The following is a 25213-nucleotide window of genomic DNA, read 5'->3' as shown; positions in this document are numbered from 1 at the left end:
TTCTAAGTCCTCGTTTTATTGCAAAAAGGGGGAGCCAAAAAAACAATAGCACCCACCATACCCTGAACGGGCTTATTGCCTGCTGTTGAACAAGAACAGTTTTCAGTCCAATTTGTGCCTTTATGTAATGGGTAGTTCTTGAAACGAAACTGCTTGCCATGGTTGTGCAAGAGGCGTAATATTCGGCATAAATCAATGTTGCCGACTCGAGTTGGACTTTAGGGAGGGGGAGGAAAGCTTCCTGATGTTTGAATGTACATGTGTATGCATGATGAATGAATTCTTTGTTCAGAAAAAAGAAATAATTGCTTGCAGGAGTAGACTGAGCATGCTTGTTTGCGCTCTCTCTCTCTCTCTCTCTCTCTCTCTCTCTCTCTCTCTCTCTCTCTCTCTCTCTCTCCCTCTCCCTCTCCCTCTCCCTCTCTCCCTCTCTCCCTCTCTCCCTCTCCCTCCCTCCCTCTCCCTCTCACACACACAGAATGATGTACTGTGCAAATATAATTGTAATTCTATGCTACAAAAACCTCTTTCCCTTGTGTCAATCTTACAATACGTGTGGGCAACATATAAGGATCCATTTCAAGGGATGCTCGAGTTAGAATAAAATAGAGAATACTTTATTTGGCCAAGTGTGTTGAGACACATTATTCTCATTGACAGCAGTTATGTCTTGTCTTGCCCTCAGGTGCTTTGGAGAATAGGTTGACCCACCCACCCCTCATCTTTGCGACTTCCTCACAAATATTGAAAGACTGCTATCATGTCAACCTTAGTCCTCTTTGTAAGACCAAACATTCTCAGTTCCCACAACCATTCACTGTACAGTTTAGCCTCCAGTCCCCTAATCATATTTGCTCTTCTCTACACTCTTTCAAAAATCTCAGCATCTGGTGTGTGTGTGTGTGTGTTTTGTGTTGTGTTGGTTTTTTTTGCATCGTGGTGACCAAAACTGGATGCAATACCCCAAGTGTGGAATACTGTGTGATGATGGCTGCTTTGCCCTCACTACAGAACTCTACAATGACCCTCCTTTTCTTCTGCCTACTCTTCAAGGATGGAGAAGTCAAGACTGGAACATCTACTATGGGAGAAAAATAGGAGAGCATGCCAAGTCTTTCTCAAATGGAGAGTCAGAACAAATGGTGTCCTTATATCTGCCTTGCAATTTTTCAAATGTTTTCATTCTCCCATGAAAGAAGCTTTTGTGTTCCTACCTTACTCGGGGGTTATTTGAACATTTCTGAACAATTATTCTTTCTTGGTGATTTTCAGCTGACTTCCTTGTCGTAAGTGGTGGAGTGCGCTACTGGGGCCATTATTTTCTGTGATATATATATTTTTTCCATCACTCTGTAGTAGCCTATCTACACTTTCAAACCTGAAAACACCCTTAGGATTCCTTTCCTGAACAGAATGAAAGGTTGGCCAATCTTGATTACTGGAGAAAGGCTTGTAGAAAGAGAAGAGATTAACACCCATCCTTTGGCCATCTCAGCCCTAAACAAATGCAAGAACACCACAGCTCCATCCTTACAAATTCCACCATAACTGATTTCTCATAAAGAAATATAAAAAAAACCAGGTTCATTTTCATTACATAGAAGAGGATGAAATCTTGTAGAAAAATCACAGAGGTTAATATTTTCTGCCAGGGACTAGCCATGCAATCATCTTTTAGTCAGCAGACCTGAATTAAATACTATAACAATGAATCAGAAAGGGAAAGGAAGCAGAGTTAATTAGATTAGAGCTGGAAGGGACCTTGGAGGTCTTCTAGTCTGACCCCCTGCTCAAGCAGGAGACCCTATACTATTTTAAACAAGTGGCTGTCCAATCTCTTCTTAAAAGCCTCCAACTACAGCTACAACTTCTGGAGGCAGGTTGTTCCACTGGTTAATTGTTCCCACCATTAGGAACATTCTCCTCAGTTCTAGGTTGCTTCTATCCTTGTGTGCTGCCACCACGTGGCTGTTTTGGGGAAATTACAATGTGGGCAGCCAGACACCTCCTATCCTATGATGTATTTCCTCTTCCCTCCCCTTTTCTTGGATGGACTTCCTCCTTCTTGCTCCCTGGAGGCTTTCTTCCTCTATAACTGGGAGACACACATGTGCTCCTTCATAACTGGCAGACACACGTGCAGACGCTGTGAGTAATTACCGTCTTCTGACCTTGGGAATACTGTCCAAATATCATCTCAACGCACCTCATCTGCTGTAATCTACTCTACATGCAAATAAAGGTATTTCTAGACGATAAAAGGTGTTTCCACGAGTTCTGCTATCTGGAAAAGAGCTGTTAACAGTGATAGCTTCTTTTATACAGACCAAGCGGGTCAGGTCAGGTCTTAACAAGGGATTAATCACAATACAGCAGCTTGATCCAGAATACCTTGATTAGTTTTCCATCCGTTGCTTCTTGTCCTGCCTTCAGGCGCTTTGGAAAATAGGTTGACACCCCCCACCCCTTTCTTCTTTTTGGCAACTCCTCAAATCCAGGAATACTGCTCTCATCTCACCCCTAGTCCTTTAAATTAAATGGTACAATTTAAATAGTAAAAATGTAACCCTCTGCTTTTCATAAAATCTCTGCCTTTTGCTACTGCAGAGACCATCTACCAGCCAATTGGGAAAGAGGGCTGGGGCTTCACCTTTTTTTTTTCTTCAGCACGGTGCTGCCTTTTGGGAAGAGACAGTTTTAGCCAATGTTGCACATTCAGAGGGAACAAAGGGAGCAGTCCCTCCTGTAGGAATCCCGATAAACTACACTGATCCTTGTTCTGGGTGGTCCAGCTTTGTTCCATTTTCTTCCAAGTTTCCATGTGCGGCAGGGGGTATCTTGACATAAGTCAGCAGGACAATTCCCCCTCCCCAATCCCCATGGTACTTTCTGCGAACACAAAGCAGGAATTTGTCTGCATCAATTCACCCTCAAAAAGTATAAGCTCATCCTTCGACAGCCGTGCCAGAAAGCAAATGCTTTCCAGGTTTTTATTTTTGAATGAATCGTTTACGGAAGAGGCTCCAAGTTCACAAAAGCCTGAGAGAAACGTCCTCCCAACAGCTTCTCGTTTCCCCCACTTCAGACTCCTTGGCCAGTTGTGGGATTTTCAGTCCAACGCGGAAACGTTGACTTTAGGAAGATCTCAGAGACGGAGAGACAGAGAGCAAAGGTGGGGCCCGGACTCCTCTCAGGTATGTTCCTTGAGGCATATTTTTACCTAAAACTTTCCATCCCAGTACTTCCAGGGCTTATGACGCAGCCACCCAGGAGAGCGGGCGAGATTCCAGTGGGGATGCGAAACTGATTAAAAGGAAGACGAAGTAAAAAAAAAGGTTATAGGAAAGAAGATTGAGGCTGGAGCAGGTCACACGCCGTCACAATGGCCTTTCTTTGCCTGTAGAACAGAGCGCTCCCAACATGGCAACTTTAAGACTTGTGGATTTCAAATCCCAGATTTCCTCAGCCAGCATGGAAGAGTCCTGGAAGCTGAAGTCCACGAGGCTTAGAAGTTGCCACGTGTGGAGACCCCAGCCAAGGAATGAAAGCCTTCCTAAAAAAGTAATGAGAGGAGAATGGTCCAGCTGCTTTTCTGGGGCAGAGAGTTCCACATGTTTTCCTTTTTGTGTGTGTGTGTCTTTTTGACAACAAGGCAGATGACTGGCTTGGTAAAAGGTGTGTGTGTGGGGGGGGGGGCGGTAGGGTTTTTCTTGTTTCCAGGAATTCTGTCCTGCAAAATTCCTCCAAACCTTTGTCTTTCTAAACGCCTTTGTTTTCCTGCAGTGGAAGAAAAACGAGGAGGATACACTGTAAGCATCCTCTCCATTGCTCATTCATTCCTCTAACTATTTCCACCAGCCTCCTTTCTCCGTGCCAAAATGGCTGGCAGCCCAGGGGTGGGGCAGAGAAACACTATTCTTGAGGTTTCATGGGCCTTCTCCAATGGATCGCTCTCTAGATACGGTTGGACTACCATTCCCAGAATTCCCACTCAGATTTCTAATGGGGAATTATGGGAGCTTTAGCACCAACACATCTAGAAGTTGCCCAATAGAGAAAGCCTGCTGTAGCTTTATCTTCTTACAGTCATTAGAGTAAAATAAACACTCTTTTTACGAGAGAGAGAGAGAGAGAGAGAGAGAGAGAGAGAGAGAGAGTGAGTATGGGAGTGAGGGAGGGAGAGGGGGGGACAGGATGCTTCTTAAAGAGTCACGCTGCCATCCTGTGGTCAAAAATAAAGGTGGTCAAAAGTTAGAGAATTGTTTTTAATCAACATTTTATTCAAGATTCAGTCATTAATTTTGAAAGGTGTTCAGTTTACACTGCTATTTAAAAGATGTTTCGATATACCTTTAATTCCGTCTTCGTTCTCCTCCTCTTCCTCTTCTTCATCATCAACATCATGCTTTCCCCGCCCCGCCCCCCCTCCCCCCCTCTTATTTTTCTTTCTTGAAAGCACTAACAAGGCGGGAAGTTTAACTTTTCATTCTGAGGAATTGACAGGAAGTTCTCTGTTTTCTGCTCTCGTCTCCTCCGAGGGAGGCTTCGGTCTGTCAAGCATCGTCGTGGACGCGTCGCTAGGATTCCCCGTGACTATGACCCAGTGGTTCTTGGTCTCTTCAGCTTTATGGGAATCTAAGTAGGTGTGGCAGCTGACTTCGCATTCTTTTCCAAAGTATGTCCTTGAAAAAAAAGCAAAACCACCACACAAAAACCTAGACAGAAACTCCAAAACAGCCTTTTCAAAGCTGGCTCCGAGGTCCCTTCCGGCCCGGATCATGAGAAAGAATTAAAGCTAGTTTAAAGGTAGGTTGTAAACCTGGGGATGTCTGGGCTCACCTTATCCAGAAGGTCCTAGGAACTGCGAGTGCCTGATTTGTATGGCTATGGGCAATGACAACTTTTGTATTGGCCTAGAAAAAGGAACAAGAAGGGGGAGGCTTTAAATTTCCATATTTTGATTGATTGATTGGTTGGCCCTTGGGCCCTATCAAAGTGCAAAGTTCCAGAAACAAATTATTACTAAAATTTGATCAAAGCAATTTAGAATGGAATTAGATAAAATACAATTCAAAATGAAATTGGAGTAAAATGAAATGAAACTGGATAAAATACAGTCTAAGATGAAACTGGGAGAGAGTACAATAATTTAATATATGGATAAAATACGATAAAATTATATTTTGGTGTTAACCCCTGCAATCTACCCCAATCAGTCCCACATATGCAGATCTCAGCCAGACCATTTGGCTTATTTTAATTGCTTATTTCAGTCAATTATAGCGGCTCAGAATTTTCAAGCATAGAATATAAAACACATTTCCTAGTAAACATGTTTGGCATACAAGTATACATAGTCCTTGACATAGAACTGGTCGCTTAGCAAGTGTTTGAAGTTACAATGGAAGCCCCCCCCCTCCAAAAAAAAGCTACTTACCACCCATTTCTGAAGTTACAATGTCTGCCTATCCCAGAGTCATGTGACTGCATTTTGGGCAGTTGGCAACCACCTTGCATTTACGGCTGTTTGCGGCACCCCACAATCACACAACTGTGATTTATGACACTTTGTGGGAAACCAATGTTTACCTCTTCTGAGAATTACAGTGTTTGCTTTACGACAGGGGTCTTCAAACTTGGCCCTTTTATGACTTGTGGACTTCAACTCCCAGAATTCCTCAGCCTGCCTGCCTGGTTGAGGAATTCCGGGAGTTGAAGTCCACAAAAAGGGCCATGTTTGAAGACCTCTGCTTTACAACTACGGCTTTCATTTAATGACTTCTGCAAAAAAAAAAGGTGGTAAAATTGGATCTGGTTATCTGATGACCCGCTTTGTGACTGTTATGACTTACAATCATAATTATGGGGCTCAGTTATGGCTGACGACTACCTGTATCTTCACATCTCTTTTCTAACCCTGCTAATATTGACCGTATGTTTGGGGGCTAATGCTAATGTTACCCTGTCCCTCTTGTATAGTACAAACAATAGCATAGAGTTTAGCTACTGGCTAAGAAAAATCTGAATGCTGATGTCACTCATGTACACATAAACCCAGACTGATGTTGTCCTGAAGAACAAAAGCTAGGAGCAGGAAATAATAGATGGAGAAGTAGAATATTAGCTTATTTCAAAAGCTGTAGAAAAAGGGCTGTTATGCAAACTGGAAAAGGGCTGGATGAGGCTGATAAAGTTAAAGAGGACATTTAAGACAAACCCAGGGACGCAGTGGCTCAATGGGTTAGGATGCTGAGCTTGTCGATCAGAAGGTCGGCAGTTTGGCGAGTCGAATCCTGAGTGCCACGTAACAGAGTGAGCACCTGTTACTCGTCCCAGCTTCTGCCAACCTAGCTGTTCGAAAGCACGTAAAAATGGAAGTAGAAAAATAGGGACCACTACGGTGGGAAGGTAACAGTGTTCCATGCGCCTTTGGCATCTGGTCATGCTGGCCACATGACCACGGAGACGTCCTCGGACAAGCGCTGGCTCTTCGGCTTTGAAACGGAGATGAGCACCAGCCCCTAGAGTCGGAATCGACTAGCACGCATGTGCAGGGGAACCTTTACCTTTACCTCTAAGACAAACCCACCAACAAAGCTAAGAATGAAGTTCAGAATGTCTATGCGATTCTCAGTCATCCAGGACACGGTTGTCTCCAAGATGTTCTTTTCAAGAGGCAACTGGACTTTCTTTATTTTCCCTTGAAGACATTTCACTTCTCATCCAAGAAGCTTCTTCAGTTCAGGTCCAGCACTGAAGGAGCTTTTCGGATGAGAAGTGAAAAGTCTTCAAGGAAAAAATGAAATGAGTCGAGTTGCCTCTTGAAAAAGCACTTTTGGGAAATTCAGCATGGCTATCCTTTAAGTTCTCTCTCACACACTCACATTCTCTCTTTACAAATGCAGATGTTTTCTTACAGGGATTGGCAAACCTTCATATTCCAGGCGTAACTGTGGATCTAGGAAGATAACTTGCCAGGCACACAGGTATGAAAGTTCATCCGTCATGAAGACGGGCTGGAGAGAAGATTTCTTGGCCAGATTCTGAAATGATTTATGGTCGCTGGCCAAAAACAGCTGGAAATGAAAACATAAGGAAGTGATTTGCCTGGAAATTAGATCACCACTGTTGAAAATTGACAGAAACCAAAAGGGGAAAAAAATACCAGTATATTTACTGTTCCCTGTGATCTAAGATGATCAGAGTTTGCCCTCTCCCATTTGCAAATCTGAAGCTGAATATATGGAGGGTTCTGTATAGTTTCACAGAATGGGAGTAGATACAGAAATACAGCTACTGTATATTGAATCAGAAGCTGGGACCTTTGCCAAAGTTACACTGATCTAAAATTTGTGCTTGGGACACAGGTGAAATTTTGAAATTGAACAATAGGATCCACTCATGGACATCTCCAGGGAAGGGGAGTTAAGAAGAAAAAAAAAGGTCAAGATGCAACAATGCATCTCGGATTATAACTCTGAACTGGATTAGGGAGTATATAAAAGTTGGAAAGTGTTTCTTAGGTGGTTTCATCCTATATCAGATTATTTTTAACTCAGGCTTGTCTAACTAGACTTCAGTTCTCCTGACAAATGCATTTACTATTAACTCCTCCCAAAATGGTTTTCTTTATGAAACATTTGACTTATTAAAATGATGTTGTTTATCACTAACCATTTTATCCTGAAATCCACCAGCTGCTCCAAGGCCAAAATTCTGCCCGAATCTAACAACTTCCCCCATGGCTTCTCCTTCGAGGCTTTAATATAAGGAGAAAAATATCAATGCAACACAACACAACACAATACAATACAATACATTTACTTTAAAGCAACTCCTTTAATTCTATATACAGGAAATGTTTTTCCCTGGGAGTCTAAGCAAAAGGGGGGGAAAGAGTCACTTGGTTCCTAAAAGTTTCCAGTTCAACTTTTCATGGGGAGAAAGAGAACTTTTGGGAAGGAAAGGTAGAGACTTTGCAAGATATTTCAATCCACAAACTTGATGGCATTCTTTACAAATTTTCAACCTACACAGCAATAAAAGGCTGTGAAGCAGCCATCATAAACCAGCAGAAAATGTGTTTGTGTGTGTGTGTATACGTGTGATTGTGTGTATAAGAGACAGAGAAAAAGGATTGATTTTAAACTGGAACACCCATTGAAAATGATAAAATTACAGTACTGCTAAGCACTCATCAAGGAGTTAAAAAAAACAACACACGCCTGGAGTCAAATCTGCAGTCAGTGATAAGGATTTCATTTCTAACTAAAAAGAAGGCAATTCCAGGTAGGGTGGGAAAACATTCTGATCTGGAAACTTAAGCTGCCAATCAGGGATGGCAAGGAGGTGATTCATTATCTCTTCATTTCCCTACATTTACATGATACACTTAGAGCAGGAATGAACAGAAGGACTGTCCAGCTAATAAATGGGGCCGTATAATATGCAGGATAGATTTGGCGGTAAATTTGGGAAATTCTGTGTCTGATGTGCCTATTTTAGGAGTCGGTGAGAAGTGGTACTCTCAATTTTCAGCAATTGTAACCAGACGAGGAAACCATTCTTGCAGGTCTTGGAGAATCATGTTGCCCACCTTTGACTTACTGTTTTAAGGCCATATGTGACCTGCAGACTAATTCCATGTGGTTCTCAGGCCAACTGCAAACATGTTAGGTTCACCCTACCAGCTGCCCTCGGTGTGACATCATCATCATGGCTCCTCCCACAGTGACATCACGGCCACATCCATTGCTCCCTCCCTTTCCCTCTCAACATTCACTAGGCTTGGTCCTTTGCCCATCTTACTGCTAAATCTTTTTGCAAGAGAATCCCACCTTAAAATCCGAAATGCATTCCGCCCCACGGGGTTCCCATGATTGATTGCACTCAAGTCACAGGGAGCTGACAAATTATCACCCGTATACAGAGTCGATATATCCGGATTCACAGCCAAGGACAGATTTCCACCCATAATAAAAGCTTTTTCCTCCGGGAGTCTAGTGATGTCTAGGTTCATTAATAGAACTGTGTCTCCAAAATGAATAAATCCATCTTTTGAAATGGAAAGCTGCTCCTGTGGGTGAGAAGAGAGAGGAAGATGGTTAAGTGTGCACAGTTCCCCTTTGCCTTTTCCACAACGCACGGCCATTGTGTTTGGTGGCTGGAGCGAAGGAGTCGGGAACAAAATGCAAGTATTCTGGAGAATTAGGAGAACCCTCAAAAATGTAATACCTTCTTGTAAAGAGTATCTTTCAGTCTTCGGGATTTCTGGATTAGCAGTTCTCCATTTTCTCTTTTATATAAAAAATCTTTCAACGATTCCTATTTTTAAAAGAAAAAAAAGCTTCAATTAGAATTTAATCTGTATCCTGTATATTACTGCAGCATGATCAGGTGTATAAAGTCTGCCACCTTAGGAAATTCAGCCCAAATGGCTAAATCCCATATAAAGAATGAAAACGAAGGCATAAAAGAACTATGAAGAGGTTTTCCCACCTATGATGACAGAGTAAATGTGTGAAGACAACAATATTTTGTAGACATGCACAGTGAGGATGCTTGAGGAATATAGTTGTTGTAAATTCTTGTACAGTATAAAATAATTTGTTGAACCAATGCAACAGAGTAGAAGGTGATCCAACAGCTTCTGCCTCTTTCTATGGCTCATAGAAATACATTTTTAAAAAAAGAGAGAGAGAGAGAGAGAATGCACATTTAGCATGCAGGATTAAATCCCTATTTCTGGAATACACCAAATAACTCACAAAATAACACAGAATGAGATGGAAATTTGGGTTTAACAAAACAAGGCAAGTATCAGGCTGTAAATAAAGAAAGACTGCTGCTATAAGAGTCAGCAAAATCTAGAGTTATTGCTATCAAATCTCCCTCTCCTATTGTGCTCAACAAAGTTGCTTTTGAGATTTGCACAAAGAGCAAAACACGAATGGAACAATGTAAAGGGTGGAGTGTTTTTATTTACCTCCTCTAGGCACACGTCTTCAAACCAATTTCCAAGAAGCACACCAGGACTGTATACCCGGCCACTTTTACTTGTACGAACATTGATCATCTGGAGAGGATCAGAAGTGAGGTCACCAGGCTGGCTTAAAGAAAACAACACTTTGAACAAGTCCACGATCAGCAAAATAACTGATCAATGTTGGGTTTACAGGTCGCTATGGGGACCAGGATTGGCCAGGATTGGTCTAGTGAGACTGGGCTATTAGCCAATCAGAATCGATCTGACTAGAATGGATGAGGGAAGATGTGAGAACTTATCTGCATCCTTTTAATTCCAAAGCGGGACTGGAGACAGCCACAAATGAGACACATTTTTGTAAAGCAAAAAGAGGAAGAATGCGAAAGTACAACTTGACAAGCTTCTTTGAGAGACGAACACACGTATGGATATTCCAGATTAAAAATAAGTGAACCATTCTTTCTCACAGCTTTACAGTGAATGATATTGTGTTTTCAATGGAGGCAATATTTTTTTAAAAAATAAATAAATGATAAATAAACAAGATAACATGCACAAGAAGAAAATCAAGGAAGTGAAAATTGTAGTTAACACTGGGGAAGAAAGGGATAAGCCAAGTGCTTGTATCTCAAATTGTTTGTGTATCTCCTTCCTTTTTATAGTATTTAAGTCATCTATTGATACGTAAGAAGAAAAAAACCTCCCTTTTTAATGATCCTGTAACACTTTAATTGGGGTGGAGTCAAAGCTATTGACTCTACCCCAAATTAATAATAATATCCCAAATTAACAATTGTTATTGATATGTAAGAAACACATAATTAAATTCAGAACAAAGGCATGGTTGTTAATGTATTGGCTTAAAAAACCCCAGCATCCATTCAACACAACCATCACAGTTTAAAAGTCAGTCTTAACTTGACCACAAATGTTTTCACCTGCCAAACAAACAAGGATAAATTTAGCCTGATCTTTCTGTGGAGGACTTCCACATCTTGAGAGATGCAATAAAAAAAAGAAACATTTCAAATTTAACAAGCTGTTGGGGTTCACACCAAAGTAGACGAAATGCCAAGTATGGAAATTTTACATAAACAGAATACTAGTTGTGAGGAAGGAAAGTGAGAACACCCAAGCTGGAAAACAAAGATTTGTGATTTCACAGTATTTACACTGTCATGACATAACAATGTGGTAGTGGATATATGAATTCTCATAATTCAAATCATGAATAGTTTGATATTCTCATCAAGAACTCTGTTCCAAACAAGCTTGCTTTTACGATATCCAGCTTTAAAACAAACAACTTCTAAATATAAAAACAAAACAAAGGGTTTTGTGGCATTCTAAAGAACGAGAAGTCTTTTCGAAATGAACATTTAGTGTGTTGTTGGTAAAGACTAAGATACTACAAATTCCTATTTATTTTGGTCACTTATTAGAGACATGTACAATGTACATCACTGGCATTGCATATTTTTAGGATATCTGACATACTGCAGATCATATGCAGTACTAAAATATCATTTGTATATTTAGTAGGACAACCCATTTAAAAGTTCTCAACTTTGCAGCAGCAGGATTATTAAGGACTATACAACAGCTCCATCTTCTGGAATATATAAGACAATGCACAAGGTGACTAAATTTATTTTAAAACTGATCCCTAGATTACAAAACTCTCCTGCTGGATACTTACATAAGAGAGTAGATAAACATTTGTTTTTGCTCAAGTTTATTTAGAATTCCTAATTAAGACTTTGGAACCAACTTGTAGAGATTGCCCCATTTATAATAATCTGATTAAAATGCCTAGCATCATAACAAGACTGTTTTTGAATTCAAACTTGTTTTTTTAAAAACCGTTTTAATTAGGTTGGCTGGTTAATTTCTGAATATTTGTACAGAAGATGTATACAAACCATCTTTAAAGGGAAGCTGAAACTTAAGTCTGCAGTTTTATACATGTTTATCTTGAAGATCTCTCTCTCATTAAAATCAAAGGGGCTTGTTTTCAAATAAAATTGGGTTGTCCTGGACATTTAATTTCTGGGTAATTGTTATCCTATTTCTTCTGCAATTCAAGCAAAGCTTAGTGAAACTTTTTTTTTCTTTTGCAAAAGTGCTATATATCAAATCTTCTACAGTTGCTTTAATAATAAACAAAAGAGATTCCTTTCAGAATGCTTTCCTGTGATTATCCAGACATTCTATTAAGCCATTTTAGTTGGGTATCAAGACACATTAAATGCACAACTATATTTTAGTCTAAAGAACTGTGCAAACTTGGCCACTGTGGTTCATTTATGATTAAGTGTATCATGTGAGCCCCCCAAAAGGAATTAATTTAAGAGACACAGCTGAGCGAACTAGACACATAACTGTGTGACAAAAACCTATCACAGAAAGGTAGAGAAAAGGAGGGAATTATTTTAAATAAACAATTACTTCCCATATGTCATATTAATCACCATCAATACATCAATGGCTAGTAACCCATTTTATTTTGCTTTATCATAGAAACGATTGAAAGCCTGTTTTCCAAATCCTAAATCATGAAATGGATTTTGAATTTGCCTTTATCCAGAGTTGGAATTGGATCAATTCTGTTTTTAATCAGCATGATCACACCAAATAGTGTGTGTGTGTGTGGGGGGGGGGTTGTTTTGCCATTGGGAGAAGCATGTCAGTTAAGTGCATCTTTGAACACCCATTTGGACCACTCATTTCCTCTTTGGCAGGAAGTTCCCCATCAAGGGGAGTTTTGTTTTTTAAGTTTTCCACCTATTCATAGTTGTTGGGAAGGACACACCCAGGCTGAGCCTCCTTCCTATATGCAAGTCATTCTTCTCTTCACAGCTGGGAAGAAAAACTTCACAAAAGTACCATGGAAATTGAGGACTGTCCTTGACTGCTTTAACCACTAATTTTACCCATAATTACTTTTATTTTTTTTCAGTTTCCCCTTCAAGGTGCTGGTGATGACCTATAAAGCCCTGAATGGCTTGGGTCCGGGATATCTGAGGGAACACCTGCTGCCAGCATCAAGTTCCCTTCGTCCAGTGCGCTCGCACAGGGAGGGTAAAAGATTGCCGGCGGATAACACCCAGGGGGAGGGCCTTCTCTGTGGGTGCGCCTGCCCTCTGGAACCAGCTGCCCGTGGAGCTCAGGACTGCCCCTGACCTGCGTTCATTCCGCCGGGACCTGAAGACTTGGCTCTTTGAGCTCTCTGGCCCAGGCTGAGAATTTTTAACTGGGGCTTTTATTTTCAGGGATAATTTAATCTTTTTAATTGTCTTTTAACTTTTGTATTTTGTATCGGTGTGATTTTAAAATGCCCTGACTCCTTCGGGAAAGGGCGGTATATAAATCTAATAAAATTAAATTAAAATTAAATTAAATAAAAAGAGCAGAAGAATGCAAACATTTACAGCCAGTTTGATGTAGTGGTGAAAAGCACTGTATTAGGAACTAGGCGACCAGGAGTTCTAGTCCCACTTCAAGGTACAAATCTAGCTGGGTGGCTTTCAGCCAATTCCTTCCTCTCAGCCCTAGGAAAGAGGAGGCAGGGGCTAACCACCTCCAAAAAGTTACAGTAGGAACAAAACTGCAGGGACTCGTCCAGAAGTCAAGTCCAGTTTGAAAGTACACACAAAGAAGCAGGGCTTTTTTTTCCTCATAGAACGCTCAGAACGGCGTTCCGACACCTTTTTTGGATGGAACCTTGTAGGGTAAGGCAAGGCGGGTTGTATGACATGTGTGAGTTCCGGCACCTTTTTCTTATACAAAAAAAGCACTGCAAAGAAGGTTACTATTAATAAAGGTAGGGCGGCTCTGAAATTAGGCAAAATAAGGTGATTGCTTTAGACCAGAGATTTTGACTATTGGAACATGACAATAAACAGCTAGCTACTTATCCTTAGACTCAAAACTCTGCAAAAATGACTGGATAATGGACCATGGAAGGAAATTTGTAGGAAAGAACGTGTCTGTGTGTGTGTGTGTGTGTGTGTGTGTGTGTGTGTGTGTGTGTGAAGACTCAAGTTCTGGTTTTTGTTGCTGTTGCTGTAATGATTATTGTGGATTGTGACTCCTACCTGGCCAACAAGGTCCCAAGATCCCCCCTTTGCTTTCCGAAGTGGCTGTCTCCAAACAGAGATCCATGAATAGCAAGACCAGGTTTTCAATCATTACATTTTGGGTAGATGCCCTGTATAAATCGTCACCCCATTTTAGGTTTTTGGTGTGCACATATCTGTCAGTTGCAGGACAGCCCTGGAGAAGGAGAGCTGATCCAGAGTTTGGCGTTTCCTTTTTCTTTCCTTTTTCTTTTTAAATCGTCTAACTTGGCCTCTTTTTTGAGTTCCCACCCAGTGATATAATTCCTGGGAAAAATGCCCTTGCGAGAAATATGGGACACAAGGATTGGAGCTAATGCTCCATTCTTTTGGGACACCTGCAGATGTTCAGCGTTTGTTAAGCCATGGATTAAAAGGAATGGAGAATTTTTGTTGGGGTGGTGGTTAGACAAGAGGATAAACGGGCAAACAACAAAGCAGGCATTATGAGCCTCAATCTTGATTGGAATGTGAAAGATTTTTGTTACTAAGGAATCTAAGTCCTGTCCAAGTTACCTTCTTAATATTAGCCTCTCCAGCAGGGCCATTCACAGCCATTATTAGAAAAAAATAAAAGCTTGTGCTTATTTTATAGTTAATCAAAGCTTAGTAGGTCAGTCAATTTATTACAGTCTTAGGCCAATACAGATAGTCCTCAACTTCTGAGCACAGCTGAGCCCAACGTTTCTGTTTTACAACCTTTCTTGCCATAGTTGTTAAGTGAATCACTGCAGTTGTTACGTTACTAACGCGGTTGTAAAGTGAACCTGGCCTGCCCATTGACTTTGCTTGTCAGAAGGTCGCAAAAGGGGATCACGTGACCCCGGGACCGTCATAAATATGTTCCAATTGCCAAGCACTGAATATTGATCACGTGTCTATGGGGACGCGGCAACGGTTGTGTGAAGTTAGTCATATGCCACTTTTTTTGCAGTGCTGCTGTAACTTTGAATGGTCACTAAACCAATGGTTATAAGTTGAGAACTACTTGCATTCATCTCGGTCAAAACCTACATTTGGGGTCTGATAAAACCACTTTGCGACCCTTTGTTTTAATGTTGTAATTTGTTCCGACCTGCCGCACTATAGCTTTCCGTGTGCTTTTTAACCCATCTGGGGACCAACGAAGAAAGCTTACTTTAATTTGGCCATTGTTGTCTGCTTCTAATATTAGAACGCTGGAAGCAGTTCAAGTCCTGGAGGAATCGGCCCTGCATTTCTTCGTCAAAGTTCCTCTCCTTTCCTTTCTTCCCTCCCAAGTCGTATCAGTGAGCATGTGGAAGCAATTACGATGAAGAGCTTGCGATTATATTCAAAGTTCCACGTGATTTGTAGTGGTTAAATGTTTTGCTGGGTGGGGAAGGAGGATGTTTGAAAGAGAGGAGGGAAAAATTGTGTCCTTGTTATTCGTTACTGGTACTTTTTAAAAATTTAGAATGATTGCATATCCGTGGCAAAGATCTCTGCAGATTAGGATGGATTTGGAACTACATAATTTCAGCTCTTAAGAGGGTTCAGGGGATTAAATGTTATTGTGTATTCTTTGGAGTTATTTTAAATCAAATATAGTTTAGAGTTGGCAGTTTTACTTTTTCCACATCATTTCCACCAGTACTCTTATTAATGGTGATATCATTAAGGGTAGAGATGGGGGAATTCATTTTCATCTGCAAATTCATTTTTTCATTTGAAATGAATGTAACATTCTTTCGTTTTCATTTTACACGATCAGGCTAATAAACAGAAACTGCCTTTCAAAATTTATCTCTCTGAATGTTGCATTCAGTTGCCAACTTGGAAAAAAACAAACCCTTTGGTATGAAACAATTAAAAAAGTACATATCTCCACAAAAGTCACATATAAATTTTTTTTTTCCATTTCAGGCAAGATAGTGTAAAAAGGCCGTATATTTCAGCAAAATTATGGACCAAAATATAACGCTTAGAGGAAATCTACTGTATATAAAAATATGCATTTTGGTGCAAAGAGTTTTAAAAAAATAAAAAAATGGGAAGTGCAACAGATTGAAGTTGACAGATTAGAAACGGAAGAAATGGGGAAAACATTAAATGGGGTGCCTTGAAGCTGAATACTGAAAAGTAGAAATTGAAATTGATTTTTCTATAAAAGAAATGCCTCCGTTTCCCTGATTTGTATTAACTATGCGAAGGTTGCAGGCATTGATTTTATAATGAGACTTTGGGCATCTTTTGGAGCCTTAGCAAGACCAAATCCGCTGCAATGGATAGCAGAATATAGACAGCAAATTCTTTACTTTGTTTTGAAATCAGCCTGACTTTGCGACCTCCAGCACAGATGGTTGTTTGCAAAAGGCCCCAGGCCTGTCTCTACTGCCTGGTGCTTTCCAGATGTATTGAAATTCTTGGAGCTGTAGGTCAAAGCATCCGGATGACACCAATTTGGGGAAACCTGCTGCAGAAGAGCAGCAGATGTACTTGCTGGATGTTAGACTTATTTCAGCTAGTTTACATTTCAATTCATTCCTCCTCCTACCGACGGAAGGGATTCCTACACTTTAATGGCCAGTTAGTTACAGATGCTATAAGGCAACTCCACCTAAATTCACAATGTCACAAGAGGTGTGTGTAACACCCCTGAATTTCACTTTATTACTCCCTCCCCCAAATCCTGCAGCCTCTCTGCTTCCCATACCCCACACCTAAAAAAACGAGTGGCAATTTTATTGCACATCGTAGTTACCGTCTTAACTTATCTGAGCATGCCCTTCGCCTGGTAGTAATTTCTGCTTGTCTGAATGTTGACTATTGAAGGGCTGGGTTTTTTCTCCTGCTCCCTTTAACACTTAGCACTGTCCTTTCCCCTCCAAACCGGTCACTCCTAATTCCAGCTTCAGAGAACTGGCTGAGTAGTGAAGCTAATACAAACCAGCAGGATACTTTTGCAGCACTGTGTACATTTTCTCCCTGTGATGTCATCCCTGCAGTCGGCTTGGGACAATCACTTTCCACTCCACCGTTGTTGGCGGTTTTATTTATTTAAATTTGCCATCAGAGAGGATGGATCATTGGCATGTTCTCATCCATGTCGGGGATTTAATGCATGCATTAAATATGAATGAAAGGAGAGTTGTTGGGTTTTTTTAACATCGTTCCCAATGTAATCTAAACCTCCATCAAAATCACATTCCCCGCCCACCATACAAAATGAAAAGCACACAGCCCGCTCTCAGACAAACGAGCAGGAAAACTGATGACATTCCCTAAAATACAGCACACATTTATTTGATTTTTTTTAGATGTATATTCCACCTTTTGTGCAGAAAGTGCACAAAATACAGCATAAACTTATTTGATTTTTTTAAAAAAATATATATATTCTACCTTTTGTGCAGAACTGCTTCAGGTAGATTATATGGTGCTTCATGCTCCCATTTTTATTTATTTTATTTATTAAATTTTCATGGTGCCCATCTCCCCTAAAAGATGACTCCAGGCAGCGACAACAATTCTATAAGGTGGATTTGGGTTGAAAATGGCTGGCCCAAAGTCATTCTGTAAGCTTTAGAGGGTGGATAAAATAAGGCATTCTTGGCTCTTGTCTAGCGCCTTAACCATTAGTTGGCAAAACATGACTCATAACTTATTCAGCTGATGCAACCATATTTTAAAACATGAGTAAACCATGATAAAGCAATCTGTAGTACACTGTAAATTTAATGAGAGTCATTCACTTTTAGATTGGCACAATGCACAATTATAGCTTAGTGTTAGCCACAAATGAGCCAAAATATCTTGTTCAACACGTTAAGGGTTTTCATCATATTCGGAATTCCAGTACAGCCCGAGTTATGAAGGTTTGCGGGCTAATTATAATTCAGCTATCTTCACATGAAGCTTCTTTTCTGAAGTCCCTTTGCTTAAAAACTGTTTTAATGGCAAGATAGGCAGCAAATAAATTTAATAACAAATAATGTCAGTGTTGTCATTATCATCATCATCATGTTTGGTTTTGGAATATCGCTGTTTCTGACATTGATGCAAGAGGAGGACAGACAGGCTGGGCAATAAGTCAAGAGAAGAATCAGGCTGGAGTCATTACATGACCAAAAAGTCTAAATTGAATTCTATTGAATTCTTATCTAGTGACAATTTAATGCTGACCATTAGTTGACTAGATCCTCGTGTATAGGCATGAGCAATAAATCAGCTTAGTTGGAACTTAACACATAATCCCGATTCTTTGCGCCTGACATCAGACATTGATCATGATTTCAAACTCTTTCAAACTTCCATTTTTAATCTGCTTCTCAGCTTCTGTAGACTAAAGTCTCCCCTGCCTTTTGGTGTGTGTGTGTGTGTGTGTGTGTGTGTGTCTGTGTGTGTGACGTGAACTCCCTTGCCATGATGGCACATGTTTCTGATTTGAACACTGTTGAAAGAAACGGGAAAGCCTAGTACCACGGATGGCTTTCTAACCAGGCAGGTTTCGAGAACGATCTGGTGACACAGAGCACACCCGATTCGGAGCTCTCGTTTGGGTTGCAACACAACTGTGTTCTCTCTTCCTCCACCCCCGCACTCGTTTTTTCATTTAATAGTGGAGATATTTATAGAAAGCTTTTTCATGCAACAATCTGCCAGAGCAGTAATGTCACGTGAACATGCTGTCATTAAAATCAGGGCGAAAGGGTAAGTAAGAGGAAAATATAGAAATTACCCACCTTTTAAATGTTTGAACTTGGCAACAACCAGTTGGGTGGGTCCAAGATAAAGCTTTTTGTCCAAAGTTTAGCAGAAGGGAAGGGTGGGAAAAATTTTCTTAGTCATTCCACAGCCTGTTTTGTTTTAAAAAAAACCCTATCTGACCCGCTGTGTGATTTACACGAAGGAAACTCATCTACTATTTTGAAATATAGAATTTAAGGAAGTCTCTTTCTGTTGGCCAAGTTTTTATTTTACCCTTGAAGAATTGTGAATGAATTCTGCACTACACATGCAGTTGGGGCATGTGATAGTTAAAACAATTAATCAGTGGAACAGCCTGTCTCCAGAAGCTGTGAATGCTCCAACACTGGAAGTTTTTAAGAAGAGACTGGACAGCCATTTGTCTGAAATGGTATAGGGTTTCCTGCCTGAGCAGGGGGGTTGGACTAGATGACCTCCAAGGTCCCTTCCAACTTTATTATTATTATTATTATTGTAAGTTCCTTTCTTCCCACCCCAATTTAAATCCTACATCAGCCTAGCCATTCAAGGCATCTGATGAAGAGAAATGCAGCTCACCAAAACTTGTACTTTTAAATAAAATTTGTGAGATGGAAAAGATGCTGCTTGAGCTCCTCGTCAGCCACAAAAGCCTCTTTCAACTCTATAATTCAATCACTACAAAGTCCTGCAAAGACCAGTGTTAGAAAACAAAATAAGCATTAAAATGTGAACACACATACACATACACACACACACACACACACACACACACACACACAAGGAGCCTTCTCTGAATAGCCCAAGAGAATTAGTTTAAACTCATTACATTTAATTGGCTCTTAGGAACTTAAGAGGAACATAAATAGTGTAGTCTCTTTATGGCATCAATTATTGCTAGCCCTAACCTATCATGGGAATTTTTTCTTCCTTTCTTTTCTTTCAATTAAGTACTGACCTCTTTCTATTTGGGGCAACTCTGCTCTATGTCTAAGAGCATTCTTGGTGAGAAACTCTACCAAGCTCTGTGTAGAAGATCTATTCCAGCCTAAATCGGCCAACAGGTCTGAAATGGTTTCACTCATTCCCTGACCACGCTAAAGGAATCTTTTTCATTCAGAAAAATCAGATCCAAGGTAACCTACCGTCTAATGTGGAATCTTGGCAACTTGAAGACATGTGGACTTCAACTCCCAGTATTCCCCAGTCACCATTCTGGGAGTTGAAGTCCATATCCTAAAGTTTCAAGCTTGAGAAACACTGTCTAACAGGTTAACGCTGCTAGACACTGAGGTACGTGTTTTTAAGCTGCAATCCCAAAATCCAGTTTGGCTGCATTTGCAAAGGATGGCAAAGGACAAACTAGTCCAACCTGATTTATCCAGGCATATTATGGAAAACCATCCCCAAAAGGATTTAATAAGAAAGCAATAGATAAACCAAGAGAGCACGTGGGTGTGCATAAATAGCCTCATTGAAGAGTCCTCTTCGTATTTTTCAGATGTGGGATGTAGTAGAGGGCGGTTTTTGTTCTTAAGGCTATTTTTTTGCCTGGGCCCAAAGATTTCCTTACTGCAATGTAGATCTGACATGGCAGCTTTGCATGCACATGCTCAGGTATTCATGGAAAGGACCTCACCTCCTGAAGCCATAACCATGAACAAACCATTGCAGTTGCACTCATCCATCACACTAAGTTGGTACCAAGTCTGTTTGTTTGCTGCCTTGGATATAGTTTTTGACTTCTGGTGACTTCCTGGAGTATCCGTGTAGTTTCTTGGCAAAGTTTTGTTTGGTTTTGTTTTTGCTATTGCCTCCTTCTTCCTAGGCCTGGGGGACCCTAACTCTTACCTGACCCAATGTCACTCAGCTGGCTTCGTGCCTAAAACAGAACTACAACTCCCAATTTCCTGGTCTCTATCCTGATGCCTTAACCACTACACCAAGGTAGTGCTAGTACTTACCTTTAAAGCCTTACATGGCCTAGGCCCGGGATATTTGCAGGACTGTCTGCTGCCGGGAACGATCTCCCATCGCCCAGTGTGCTCACACAGAGAGGGCCTCCTCAGGGTGCCGTCGGCTAGACAATGTCGGCTGGCGACCCCCAGGGGGAGGGCCTTCTCTGTGGGAGCGCCAGCCCTGTGGAACCAACTCCCCCTTGAGCTCCGGATGGCCCCGGATCTCCGGTCCTTTCGCCGCAACCTCAAAACATTCCTTTTCCATCAGGCTGACCTGGACTGACGACAGGGATTTTTAAAATGTTTTAAATTTTATTATTGGGGCTGCTAGTTTAATCCTTTTTTAACTTTTGTATTATTGTATTTTTTATTGTTGTTAGCCGCCCTGAGTCCTTCAGGAGATAGGGCGGCATATAAGTCCCAAAAATAGATAGATAGATAGATAGATAGATAGATAGATAGATAGATAGATAGATAGATAGATAGATAGATAGATAGATAGATAGATAGATAGATAGATAGATAGATAGGCTTGCTAAGTTTGATGGCTTAATTAGAAATCATGGTTTGAAAAGTCACTTGGGCAGCTCATTCCCAAGTTGTACACCTGTTGACAGAGCTTTTGCTCTTCAAAAAAGAGAGATTTTTTAAAAAACACAACTCATCCCACTTGCAAGTGAAATAGCTTTCACTTGCAGAGCTCTTCCCAAGTGAAAAGATGGAAAGACAGCTCAAAGGGAATTCAGTCGGCCTTTTTTCCCCTCCTTTTACAGGAAATGGATGAAGTCTAGGCTGAAATAATTTCTCAGGCTGTTTTTTAAACTGCTGCTGTGGAGGAAACATATCCTGTTAACAACAGGAAACCAATCGCCTTTGCTAAGTAACCGAGTTCTCCAGCATAACTGAGGACCAAGATAGGCAGGCGGGAAAAATGCAAACTGGGTGCCTGCTTGAGGATGCAAGAGAGCTATTAAATGGCCTAGGAAACTCCATGCAAATGCAGCCAGGCTGATGTGGAATAGGGCACATGATCCCTGTGGGACCCAGACTGAAGAAAAGGACTATGTGTGGGAGACATTAAACATTGCTATTTTATAATGGAGACTCACAGAAGGGAATGCACTTCTTCAAAATAGGGAGTGTTTTCCGGAAGAGGGTGGCGTGTTGCTTTCTTCCCTTGTGAATTTTATTCCTTTGAAGAGCATCTTCTCTAGCTGTTCCTCTTCTTTATGGCAAAGATGTTATCTCCATCCAGCACCGGATCCATAGTTTTGGTTGTATGTATGGGGATGCTATGGGGAAGAAATGGAGGTAGTGACAGATTTTATTTTCCTGGGCTCCAAGATCACTGCAGATGGGGACTGTAGCCAAGAAATTAAAAGACGCTTGCTCCTGGGGAGGAAAGCCATGGCAAATCTAGACAGCACACTAAAAAGCAGAGACATCACCCTGTCAACAAAAGTGCGTACAGTATAGTCAAGGCTATGGTCTTCCCAGTTGCAATGTATGGCAGTGAAAGCTGGACCATAAGAAAGGCTGAGCGCCAAAGAATTGAGGCCTTTGAACTATGGTGCTGGAGAAGACTCCTGCGAGTCCCTTGGACTGCAAGGCGATCAAACCGGTCAGTCCTAGAGGAGATCAACCCTGACTGCTCTTTAGAAGGCCAGATCCTGAAGCTAAAACTCAAATACTTTGGCCACCTAATGAGAAGGAAGAACTCACTGGAGAAGAGCCTAATGCTGGGAAAGATCGAGGGCAATAGAAGAAGGGGACGACAGAGAATGAGGTGGCTGGATGGAGTCACTGAAGCAGTAGGCGTGAGCCTAAATGGACTCCAGAAGATGGTAGAGGACAGGAAGGCCTGGAGGAATGTTGTCCATAGGATCGCGATGGGTCAGACACGACTTCGCAGCTAACAACAACAATGGGGATGCTAAGAGTTATGGGCCTAATGTTCCCTTACATTATGGCCTCTCCTAAGAGTCCTGAGACTGATCAGTTAGGTCCCTGATTCTGGGCATTTTGATCTTAAGTGTTGGGTATGTTGTGTAGTAGTGCTGCCATGGATTCTGGATCTATGGACATAAAGGGTGCTCCCGCAAGAGAAGCTAAGAACGTTATTCAAACGAGTGCAAATGCTGGCAGGGGAATTCTGGGAGTTACAAATCCACCCATCTTAAAGCTGCCAGGTTTGAAAAACAGGGATGTAACCCTTTTGCAAGTGGGTGGAAGAACACCAGTTCTACGGAGCCACGATTCTACCATTTGCACGCTTAACTTCAGAGCCGTCAAAATTTTGCCACAGATAGGGAGGGCCTTGTCATAATTTGTCATTACTGTTTATCTTGAGTAAATGATAGGAATTCCAAGGGCACTTCCTTTCACCCCCTGCTCCCAGCAAAAACCTCTCAAGGTAAAGGATAAGCACATATCCCAAGGTTGAATTATCTCGGTTTACTCACAATAACATTAGAAGAGACACGGTCAAAAAGGAGAATTTGAGCTGCTCAAGTAGCAAATTCAAAGACTCAACCAGCAAAGGGTCCAGAAGGACAATGGCAAAGCTGGGACACAGAACTCCAAAGAAGGCTGTTGATGAGTTACTCTCTGCTGGGGGAGGGGCTTTTCTTCAGGAAGCTCCCTCCACCCCACCCAAGCCCAGCTGTTACTCATTATTTTAAGGCTACAGGGCTACTCCTAATTCCCAAATAGACAATTGTTCTTCTGGTGGCCTTTGAAGTTGCGAGTTCCTCCTCAGATAGCAACAGCAACCCAAATATCATGTTTACAAATCAGGCTAAGCCATGATGTGGTTGATTTATTTTTTACCATAGCACAAACCCAACTACTGTGCTTTAACTATGGTTTATAAGATATCTTAACCTGGCCTCCAGGGATTAAACATAGAAAAACAAAGAAAAGCTTAGCATGATGTGCAAATTCAGCCAGAGTCTGTCTCTGTCTCTCTCCCTTCTTAGAAATTGGCGGCTGAAACAAAAAGAGGTTTTATTTGGGGAAGTGGGATTGATTTTCCTTTTTTAATATTCATGTAAGAAGGGGATGTACAGTGCCATGTCTGCAGTTTGAATCCCTTTGCACCTGACTCCAGTCGTGAATCTTAAAAGTGACACTAAAAAAATGGGAAGAGGTTTTCCCACAAGCTGAAACTTTTATCTTGCAACCTCCTATGTTATTTCTATAGTGGATGAATTAAATTCCATTTATTAGACATGCAGGAAAGTCTCAAGAAGTCTGGCATTGTATTTTTAAGCAAAAACGACCCCAATAAAACCAATCAGAATGCCAAAGGTGTAAAAAAATAACCAATGTTCTGGGAAAGTACATAAAAAGAGTTTCAGTAATTCTTGATCAGTCTTCACTCAGGATAAGAAGACATCACTTCCTACGGCTTGTGGGGAAAAACAAAACAGAATTTCAATACTTTCCTAAAGCAGAACCTGGATGGGACCATATGGAGCTCTGGGGTGTTGTAAAAAAAAAAGGTAAAGGTTTTCCCTGTCTAGGGGTGGTACTGATCTCTGTTTCCTAGCCAAGGGAACCAGCATGTGGCCAGCATGGCTACACGCCAAGGCACACAGAACACTATTATCTTCCCACTGAAGTGGTACCTATTTATCTACTTGCATTGGCTTGCTTTTGAATTGCTAGGCTAGCAGGAGCTGGAGTAGGCAGCAGGAGCTCGGCTTGTTGCGCAATACTTGGATCTCAAGACTTAACCACTAGGCCATATTCCAAAAGGAAGAATGAAGGCCATGCCTCCCAAGATCTCAGAAGGGACATGGGCTGTGCCTACACCCTTGTACCTTTTAAGAGAGGCAGAGACAATTGGAGAAAAGCAGTCGCAACCCTAAGATGTAAACGGTTTCATACTTTAATTTACCACCAGGTAAAAATTTTAAACGCCACACAGGATACACACTGATTAAAAAGAGGGAATGCCCACCCACTCTTGAAATGGTGGAAGACATATAAAGCCTCATAAAATGAGGGTGTGACATAAAACGCATCTCTGTCTTACAGTTTAAGAAAGAGAAGTTAGACTGTAAACATACCATTCTAAAGACAGGACTTCATAGATTACCACGGGCCCTGAGATTAAATGTGGAAAGCCACTGGTAACGTGTAGTTTGTAGAGCTAGGCTCTTCTGTGATGGTCCTTATAACTGGGCTCATACATATAAATACATGGATATGAAATAAGTTTGCATTGAACAGGCATTATTCTTCAGTATGTTTGCAGGGAATGCAACGCCTTGAGTAGTTTGACCCAGGACATGGAGACTCAAATGATGTTCTCCTGACCATGTCAGTTAAAGGCCGAGGAGCTGGGTTGGCTAAGTCCAGGCTGATAGTTCAATTTATTCAATATCCCCACCCTCAGAGGTTACTTCAGCAACCACGTTCAGGGAACTGTATGAACCTGCATAACTGCTAATTTAAGATTA

The 25213-nt window shown here is 41.2% G+C and overlaps 1 protein-coding gene across 1 annotated transcript; it reads right to left on the bottom strand.

Annotated features, from left to right (window-relative positions):
- Nucleotides 1-4438: 4438 nt before the first annotated feature.
- Nucleotides 4439-19307, bottom strand: CFAP161 (cilia and flagella associated protein 161). Its single transcript, XM_081337240.1, has 8 exons — nucleotides 18807-19307; nucleotides 9986-10075; nucleotides 9235-9324; nucleotides 8838-9076; nucleotides 7675-7759; nucleotides 6918-7076; nucleotides 4840-4913; nucleotides 4439-4682 (listed from the first exon to the last, which is right to left on the bottom strand). Exons 2-8 carry the CDS (start codon nucleotides 10073-10075, stop codon nucleotides 4484-4486), a joined length of 936 nt encoding a protein of 311 aa, XP_081193366.1. The 5' UTR covers nucleotides 18807-19307; the 3' UTR covers nucleotides 4439-4483.
- Between the last annotated feature and the right edge of the window lie 5906 nt (nucleotides 19308-25213).

This window comes from Vipera berus (assembly GCF_964194415.1).
Source record: "Vipera berus genome assembly, chromosome: 12".
NCBI lineage: Eukaryota > Metazoa > Chordata > Lepidosauria > Squamata > Viperidae > Vipera > Vipera berus.
This window is presented reverse-complemented; position numbering and strand designations above follow the sequence as displayed.

Coding starts and splice junctions, on each gene's coding strand:
- CFAP161 (XM_081337240.1), bottom strand. CDS start 10,075: ATGATCAATGTTCGTACAAGTAAAAGTGGCCGGGTATACAGTCCTGGT. Junction 9,325..9,985: donor AAGACGTGTGCCTAGAGGAG/GTAAATAAAAAC, acceptor TTTTAAAAATAG/GAATCGTTGAAAGATTTTTT. Junction 7,077..7,674: donor GTGGATTTCAGGATAAAATG/GTTAGTGATAAA, acceptor TTTCATTTCCAG/CTGTTTTTGGCCAGCGACCA.